Genomic DNA, 8875 nt, shown 5'->3' on the forward strand with positions numbered 1-8875 from the left:
TAAGACTTTGTTGGTCAAGGTGATTGAGCCGACATTTTCTAACTTTTCTTGATGATTTATTTTTATTCTATTAGAATTTAATAATGAAATTTTGAAAGTGACTATTGACAATATCAGTATTGTTCACACGGTCAGTCATTGTAGAATTCATGCTAAACGATGTAAATCCAAGAGTTGAAAATAAAAATACTCAATTTTAAAAAGATTCTGCTCACTCTTAAATTTACATCAAATAGTAGTTGAACATGAATTTCACGTTCAGCTACTGATCGTGTAAACGAGACTGTTGAAAATATTAGTTGGTTTCAACTAGAAAGAAAAAAGAAGAATTATTTATTGGGTGAGAAAAGTATTTATCATAGTTTAGGTGATTAAGAACTTATTTTTTTTGGTCGAAGGTGATTAAGAACTTAAGCATGGTCGTGTAACGTAGTAAACGTACTAACGATGATAAGAAACACAGGCAAAAAATGACCTCAAAAATAAAGGGAATAAGGAAAAGCCCTGAGAATATGACATGCAAGTGGACCCAAAATGCTCTCCTTCAGAATGTAATTCTCATTCTCACAACTTGGAACTTCATGTTCCCAGATCCCAAATTCAATTTTTCAACCACCACAATCCCATTTTTACTTCAGAATTCCTTATTTTTAATCATACCCATTACTTTTCTCACCAAACCCAGTTCTATGAGCTCTGTCTGAACTTCAGTTGTGGACTTCTGGCTTTGAACTATCATGTTCCAGTTCTCAGTTCAATCTTTTCTGGAAACCAATATTTCATTGGTGACAGTTCGCAACTTCAATACTTGAATAATTCAGTTTTGGAGTTTGAGTGTTTTCATCAAATTTGAGTTTCATTCTCAACTGGGTAGTGATCAAGAAGTTGGAATATATTCTTTATGTGGAGTTATTAGTTATTCTCTTGGCACCCTCACAAAGCCTTGCTTTAAAGTTTTCATCTTTATCCAAAGATAATATGTTTTATACTTATCCTTTTGAAGAACTCGTTAAAGGTTGAGTCTTTACTTTGAGGAATTAGAATACTGCTGGGTTTTAACTTTGTTCCAGTATGAGATATTATACTGTGGTTTTGGCACTTCACACTCTCATATGGGTGTTGCTCACTGGTGCTTTTTACTGCCAAAAGCCTTCTGTGGTGAACGTTGGGGCCATTTTTACTTTGGACTCTGTTATTGGTAGAGTTGCAAAGCCAGCTATGGAATCAGCGGTTTCTGATGTTAATGCAGATTCAACAATACTCAATGGCACAGAGCTGAAGTTGTTTATGGAGGATGCAGATCGTAGTGTGTTCTTGGGATCCATTGAAGGTACCTTTCTAATTAGTAATTTTTTTTTGGAGAAGATTCTGATTAGTAATTTTGGTACTCTGAGTATGATTACCATTTCTTATTGTTTATAGCAGTTGTGAATTTTCTTTATTGACTGAAATTTGACATAACAGTACATGAACTAATTTTAGCAATTGATATTGTATTCTGTGTCTATTGCTTTTGAAGTCATTCATGCGTAAATTTTTTCAGTTTCCTAGGTTCAAGTTTATCTCAATTTGCTTAGTACTACATAATCTATAATCTATGGAACATCTCATAATTGTTGCTGATTTACTCATACTTTATGCAGTTTCCTAGTTCCAAAATTGATGTTATATTTCTTTCATCTCTGCTACTGCATATTACTGTAAAAGGAAGTTTTTCATCATCACAAACCCTTTATCAGCTGTTTTCCTCCCATTCGTGTCCATTTCAACTGCATAACAGATCCTTCATGTAAAGTAATCCCTTCAAAAATATGCATACTCTACCTTTTTATCACACTATCAAGCAGTGTGTTTGGTTTATTTTTCTATGATTCTTTTCCTTTTTTGGTAAGTTTGATACTCTACTTGACTCAGAATTCAAATTATTGCAACCTAGTGAACCTACATTATTGTAAAAGCATACTTCTCTGCCCAGCATTTCAGGTACTTGACAAAGATATAGTGGCCATAATTGGTCCGCAGTCCTCTGCAATAGCTCATGGGATCTCTGAGATTGCTAATGGTCTTCAAGTACCTCTTATCTCATATGCTGCCACCGATCCAACTCTGTCTGCTCTTCAGTTCCCTTACTTCTTCCGGACTACGCAAAGTGATGGCTATCAAATGGCTGCCATGGCTGGTTTGGTCGATTACTATGGGTGGAAACAGGTAATTGCTGTCTTTGTGGATGATGAATATGGGAGGAATGGAATATCTGAATTAGCTGATGAACTTGAGAGAACAATGTCAAAAATTGCTTATAAGTTGGCTTTGCCCGTCGAATTTAATCAAAGTTATCTCGCTGATTTGCTCAATAAATCCAAATTGTTTGGCCCTCGTGTCTATGTTGTTCACATTGAGGCTGACCCCTGGTTGAGGATCTTTCATGTTGCCAAAGGACTTCAAATGATGACCAGTGATTATGTGTGGTTATCAACAGATTGGCTTTCTACTACCATAGATTCATTCTCTCCAATGAATCGCACTTCACTAGCTGTTCTTGATGGTGTTGTTGCATTACGAAAACATATTCCACAGTCCAATCGAAAGTGTGCATATATGTCTAGGTGGAAAAAAATGCAGCAAGAAGGTCTAGCAAGTTCTGAGTTAAATGTCTATGGACTGTACGCTTATGATACAATCTGGACAGTCGCAAAGTCGATTGAACGTTATATAGATGAACATGGAAATATTTCATTCTCTGTGCTTGACAAAATATTAGAATTGAAAGCATCTGAAATTCAGCTGCGGAAGCTTAAAATATTTGATGGTGGACCTCTTCTTCGGGAGAAGTTATTGGAGACAAACATGAGTGGTTTAACTGGTCAGGTTAAATTCAATCAAGACAGAAACATTGTTGGTGGTGGTTTTGATGTCATAAATATTGAGAAGATGGCAATTCATACTGTTGGTTTTTGGTCTAATTATTCAGGGTTTTCTGTTTCGCCTCCAGAAATTGTTAAGAAAGGGACAAGCAGCAATCTTCCGCTGGATCAGAAGCTTGGCACTGTTACTTGGCCAGGTGGAAATACCGTTACACCACGTGGTTGGGTAATTGCAGATGATGAACAACCATTGAGAATTGGAGTGCCGAAAAGAGTGAGTTTTGTTGAATTTGCTACAGAACAGAACAACAGCCACAAGATTGAAGGATACTGTATTGATGTCTTCATGGCAGCACGGAAGTTAGTTCCATATGATATTCCTTACAGATTTGTACCTTTTGGGGACGGTCAGTCTAATCCCAATTATGATCAGCTTGTGAAGATGGTGGCACAAAATGTAAGTAAACTTTACTCGCTTTGGGGTAAGATAATGTACCGATACATGATGTATGAGTTAGCACCTTCAGATAGCTCGAAAGAATCTACATTTCAAGTACGAATCGGACATTATGGAGGACCATAGTAATATCTCTGTACTTCATTTGATCAAAACTTTGTAATTGAAAATTTTGGCAGGTATTTGATGCAGCTGTTGGGGACATTGCAATTGTGAAAAACCGGACAATGATTGTAGATTTTTCTCAGCCCTATGCTACCACAGGGTTAGTGATAGTGGCGCCTGTTAGCAATTCAAAATCGAATGCTTGGGTATTTCTTCAACCATTTACTTGGGAGCTCTGGTCTGTCACAGCAGCTTCGTTTCTGATTGTAGCAGTTGTTATATGGATTCTTGAGCATCGAGTCAATGATGATTTTCGAGGTCCCCCTAAGAAGCAGCTTGCTACAATGTTCCTGTAAGCCTTCTAAATGTTGAAATGTAGGCCATTACAAGTACAACTCTTCCCAAAACCAAATATCTTCAATGTTATTATTGTGCCATTTCTCTTTTCTTAAGAGCTAAATTTTCAATTAACCAACCATATACGTACTTGGGAAACTTGGTTTTGAAGCCATTCTGCTGTTTCTTGTTGCAGGTTTAGCTTCTCAACACTTTTCAAGAAAAATCGTAAGCATCTGTCTGTGTTTTCACCATTATTACTCATTAGTTTATCTGGTTCTCTAAGGGAGTAAGGCAATACTTCCGAATTTCCAGTTTTAATATTAATAGAGGAATGATAAGGTCGTTTTTAGGAGAGTGTTTTCTGATACAATGTCATTGATTATACATTATCTTTTTATTTGGCCAATTATACATTGTCTGCAAAAACTAGAAACTTCAATGTTGCTCGAAACTAAAATGCATAGTGAACTGTAGTTCATTTTAAGTTTTCATTGCCACTCAGTGAACTAACAAGCTACATCAGCTGTTGTTGCTCCACAGTGCCACATGATGTTCCCAATGAAGTTTAAATTTTTTCATCATTCATCTCGTATGCTTTCTCTTAGGAATTTTAAAGTTATAATTTTGCATGCATATATTAAAACTTGTTGCATATTAATATAATGACAAGTTCATGAGCAGATATCACTGACATATGTAAGGCTGAGATGGTTTAAGGGGATTTAATAAAGTTATAATTTATATATAAGCATCTTCGGAAGGCCGTGTTACACTTTGCCGCTAATGACATAACTGTTGTCTTATGTCATATTGTCCTCTTTCAAAGATGTCACCCCCTTTGTAAAGCAAATGGAGTTGCCATTGTTGCACTTCTTGCTAAATTGTGTGCGTTGGAATGCATAGGTGTTGTACGCTGTCCTGATTTTATTTCGGGAGGTTGTTACAATTTGTGTTCTATGGTTTCATTAATGGCAACGGTATGAGGGCTGCCATTACTAGTCCTTTTGTTCAAAATTTTATTGACAAGTTTCTTTCCATTGACACAAGTCATCTTCGTACAGGAAACAGGATATACACAGAGCATTGACTTTTATAAGCTCTGAACTATTTGACTTCTAGTTTTGCTGTTGAATATTGTTTATCAATATATTGATAGTAATGTTGTATTTAAAATGATGAATTAGACTAACGTGTGCCTGTGTGGTGCTTCTGTTTAACAGTCGGTTGGATTTGAGATTATTTGTTTTTGTAAACTTTGGTGTCACATAACGTTATAGTAAAGTGTGTACTCTTTCATCAATTGCAGAAGAAGATACTGTGAGCCCACTTGGTCGGATAGTGATGGTGATATGGCTTTTCGTATTGATGGTAATTACGTCAAGCTATACTGCAAACTTGACTTCAATCCTTACAGTGCAGCAGCTTTCATCACCCATCACTGGAATTGATAGCTTGATCGCAAGCAATTTGCCCATAGGGTACCAAGTAGGATCATTTGCTTATAGCTATCTCACAGACACCCTCTACGTTCCTCGTTCAAGACTTATTCCTCTAGGTTCCCCAGCAGAGTATGAGCGAGCACTGCGGAAAGGGCCAGATAATGGAGGGGTGGGAGCTGTTATAGATGAGCTAACTTATATAGAATTGTTTCTCTCGAGGCTAACAGACTTTGGGATTATTGGGCAAACATTTACAAGGAGCGGATGGGGATTTGTAAGTATCTTTATCTATAGCTTCAATAGATATGCATACATGCGTACTTGATACTTTGTTCAGGGAAACTGCAAATGCAGATGTTCCCTTACTGGTTTACATTAAATATTACATTTACTTTTTAGGTTGGAGATTTTTGCATCTATATTCATTTATTGTATCCATCATACAGCGGCAGAAGTATTTTTCTTTACAAAGTTAGAACAACATCACGAAAACAAGCCTTTATATTTTCTTGGTATCTTGTTTGCTGATTATTTTGTGTTACCTCCTCTTATTTGTTTGTTCATCTACATAAATTAGGCCTTTCAAAAGGATTCTCCCTTAGCTGTTGACATGTCAACTGCAATCTTGAAACTTTCTGAGAATGGAGAGCTTCGGAAGATCCACGAGAAATGGTTTTGTAAGATGGGTTGTCCTGGTGATAAGGATCAGAACGTTGAGCCTAACCAACTCCACATGATCAGCTTTTGGGGTTTGTATCTATTATGTGGTGCATTCTCTGTTGCTGCATTCGTAGTGTTTCTTATGAGAATGATTTATCAATTTGTCCGGTACAAAAGACGACAAGTAAATTCTCCTCCTCTATCCACAAGCTCATCGAATACTCGATGTTCTCAGGTTATATCTAACTTCTTTGACTTCGTTGACGAGAAGGAAGAAGCTATTAAGAGAATGTTTCATCATGATAAAACTCAAGTTCAGGTTAGCTGATATGTATCTAGATATGTTGTCAAAGAAGGAAAAGCTTAGATGTTTCATAGCACAAATTGAGAACTTTTAGTACTATTCTTGCTGGTAAATGATCATAATATTACGATACTCAGAAATCATGTATATAATCACCTTCTTAGTTCAATGCTCAATTGAGGCAGACTATTCTGTATGACATGAGTACCTATTTGCAGCTTTAGTTGTTTGGTTGAAGATTATCTTCAGACATTCTTAGGCAATCCTGTATCAAGAAGGAAATGTTGGATAATCCTGAATATATCACCTCTGTATCTATCTGCTAAATTACTTGGGCTTCACTGCTCCATTCTGGCAAAAAAAAAATTGGCAGCAAATTTTACAGAGTATTTTTGGTTAGTAATATTACAAGTACTTTTTCTTCTCAGGAAAAATTCATATGAAATTGAAATATAAGGCTTCAAAGGGATAATACAAAACAAATAGCTGATTATTTAGTAAAAAGGACGAGTTCACTGTTCGAACGAAATGATGGAATGCATTTACATGGTGTAAACGGTAACTGCGAATTAACCTAGCTCAATAATAGATTGGTTGTCTCACTGGCCTGGTTGGTGCAAGGTGATAAAATGACTTGCTTTGCAGCCTTGCATGATTGCATCCACCTTAATGCACAATGCACAGATGAGAAGTTTCTTGGCTCCTTCCAGTGGTCCAAGTTCCTTGCCATTGTTGTGGTGCTCAGGTCCTGGACTCCTAGAACTAAATAGTTCTTGTCCTAGATCCTTGTTCTCATGCTTAGATTTGCCAACACAATTATATATAGCGGACATTTCATGCTGCCCTACAACCATAAGAATCCTCAGATAATCTTCACTGTACCCTACCTTCATTTAGCACCATAGGGTCCAATTACCAGAACATTTGTAATAACCCGAAATTTTTTCGGAACTAATTATCAAGTATTTTCAATTTGTTAAATTTGTGAAATTAATTCAAAACGACAATTGGTGGTTCGCGGAATTTCGAAACGAAAACGGAAATGTTCTCGGAACGTTTATTTAGAAAAACGTTACGTTTCCGCAACATATATATATATATATATATCGACTTTTATTCCGTCGCTCGGTTGTGAAAACTCCCTTCATGAAAATTGTAGAGCTCGTCGATACGAGTTCGTGGACGTGTCATGCGTTTGAATCGGAAGTCGTACGTGGAAGTTATTAACGACGGAAGTTAGTTTCCGATTTTGGAAATGAGTACAAAAATGAAATGTATCAGTTTAGAGTTTCCAAAATTGGAAACCCTCTCTCTCCTCTCTTTCTCCGCCTCCCTCTCTTCTCTCTCCCCGAACTCTCTCTCCCTCACCTCAGAAAAATCGCCTCCGACGATCTGCCTCCTTGGGCCGCCGTGACACGCACCGCCCGGCTCAACGACGTTGCAAGGCCGCAGCCACCCTTCAACTCGCCAGCCTGTGCCCTGCAGTCGTGAAGTCGCAAGGACGTCGCCAAGTTTCTACAGATTTCCTCTGCCGCCGTCGAGCCACTCCGGCGCCTCTCCGATGCTTTCACGGCTTGAACAAGGTAAGGGTTGATTGAATCGAGTTGTTGTGATGTTATTGTGGTGTTTTTGGATGGATTTATGGAAGATTGGAGGAGATCGGAGGAGAAGGAAAAGAGGAGGGGTTACCGCCGCCTTAGGCGGCTCATGTGGGTGCGTGGAGGGGGTAGGAGGCGGCGTGAGGCCGTGGAGGAGAAGAGGGAGGAGAAAGGAAGAGAAATGGGGCGCGGTGACGTGCTACGCGCCGGCTTTAGGCTCGGCGCGTGCGCCCCACGTGCTGCCACAGTGAGTGGCGCGTGTACCCCACGCGCCGCCACGTGCGGCGGCGCGTGAACAGTGTTTCTGAAGGGTAAATTTGTAATTTATTTTTACGTGCGGTAAATGTAAAAGTGATTTACGTACGGTAAATAAAAATATAAATTACTTTAAGTAAATATAAAAAGTAATTTCAGAAGGGTAAATAAGTAACTAATATTTACTGAGACAATATTTACATTTGAATAGTATTCATACGTACAGAAAATACGTAAACAATATGTATACGTACATGGATACATAATCGATGTATATTTGTACAGAAATACGTGAATAGTAACTCCGTGAACAGTAATTTCGTAAAACCAGAAATTGCTGAACAGTGACTTATTATTACTGTTTCGGCATTTAAGGTTGACGAAACGATTCTAAATTCTTTTTTTATTTTTTCAAGGTGATCGATAAATCAAGGAAAGGAATTACCTTTGGAAATTGTGGAATTACTCTCGAGTTAATAAGGTGAGTAAAATCTCACTTAAATACGAATCTACCCTTGCAGTGATTCAAGATTATGCAAAAGTTTAAAGAGTGAAATATGACATGTACTTAATATAGTGGAATATATATTCGTATTAATGGTAAATAAGTACATATATATAGTTTGCTATATTATTTACTGTCATGATTTCGTTGTGAATATATTCATTTTGATGATGAGATTATATATTGAGCATGTCGATTTAATTGTACAATATGAGGCGATGATTATTGTATGTGGTTTTAACATGGAGTTTGTTAAAACATTTTGTCTTCGGACGTGTTTGATGTCTTCGGACGAGTTTTTGTCTTCGGACGTGTTTATGTCTTCGGACCAGTTTGGCATGTCGGAACC

At 37.5% G+C, this 8875-nt stretch overlaps 1 protein-coding gene across 1 annotated transcript; it reads left to right on the forward strand.

Moving 5' to 3' along the window:
- The first annotated feature begins 602 nt into the window (after positions 1-602).
- Positions 603-6401, forward strand: LOC126797631 (glutamate receptor 3.7). Its single transcript, XM_050524304.1, has 6 exons — positions 603-1330; positions 1976-3321; positions 3501-3778; positions 3959-3990; positions 5072-5478; positions 5782-6401. The coding sequence occupies exons 1-6, from the start codon at positions 1072-1074 to the stop codon at positions 6190-6192; spliced, it is 2733 nt and encodes a 910-aa protein (XP_050380261.1). The 5' UTR covers positions 603-1071; the 3' UTR covers positions 6193-6401.
- Positions 6402-8875: the final 2474 nt, after the last annotated feature.

The sequence above is a fragment of the Argentina anserina genome, chromosome 6 (genome assembly GCF_933775445.1).
Source record: "Argentina anserina chromosome 6, drPotAnse1.1, whole genome shotgun sequence".
Classification (NCBI taxonomy): Eukaryota; Viridiplantae; Streptophyta; class Magnoliopsida; order Rosales; family Rosaceae; genus Argentina; species Argentina anserina.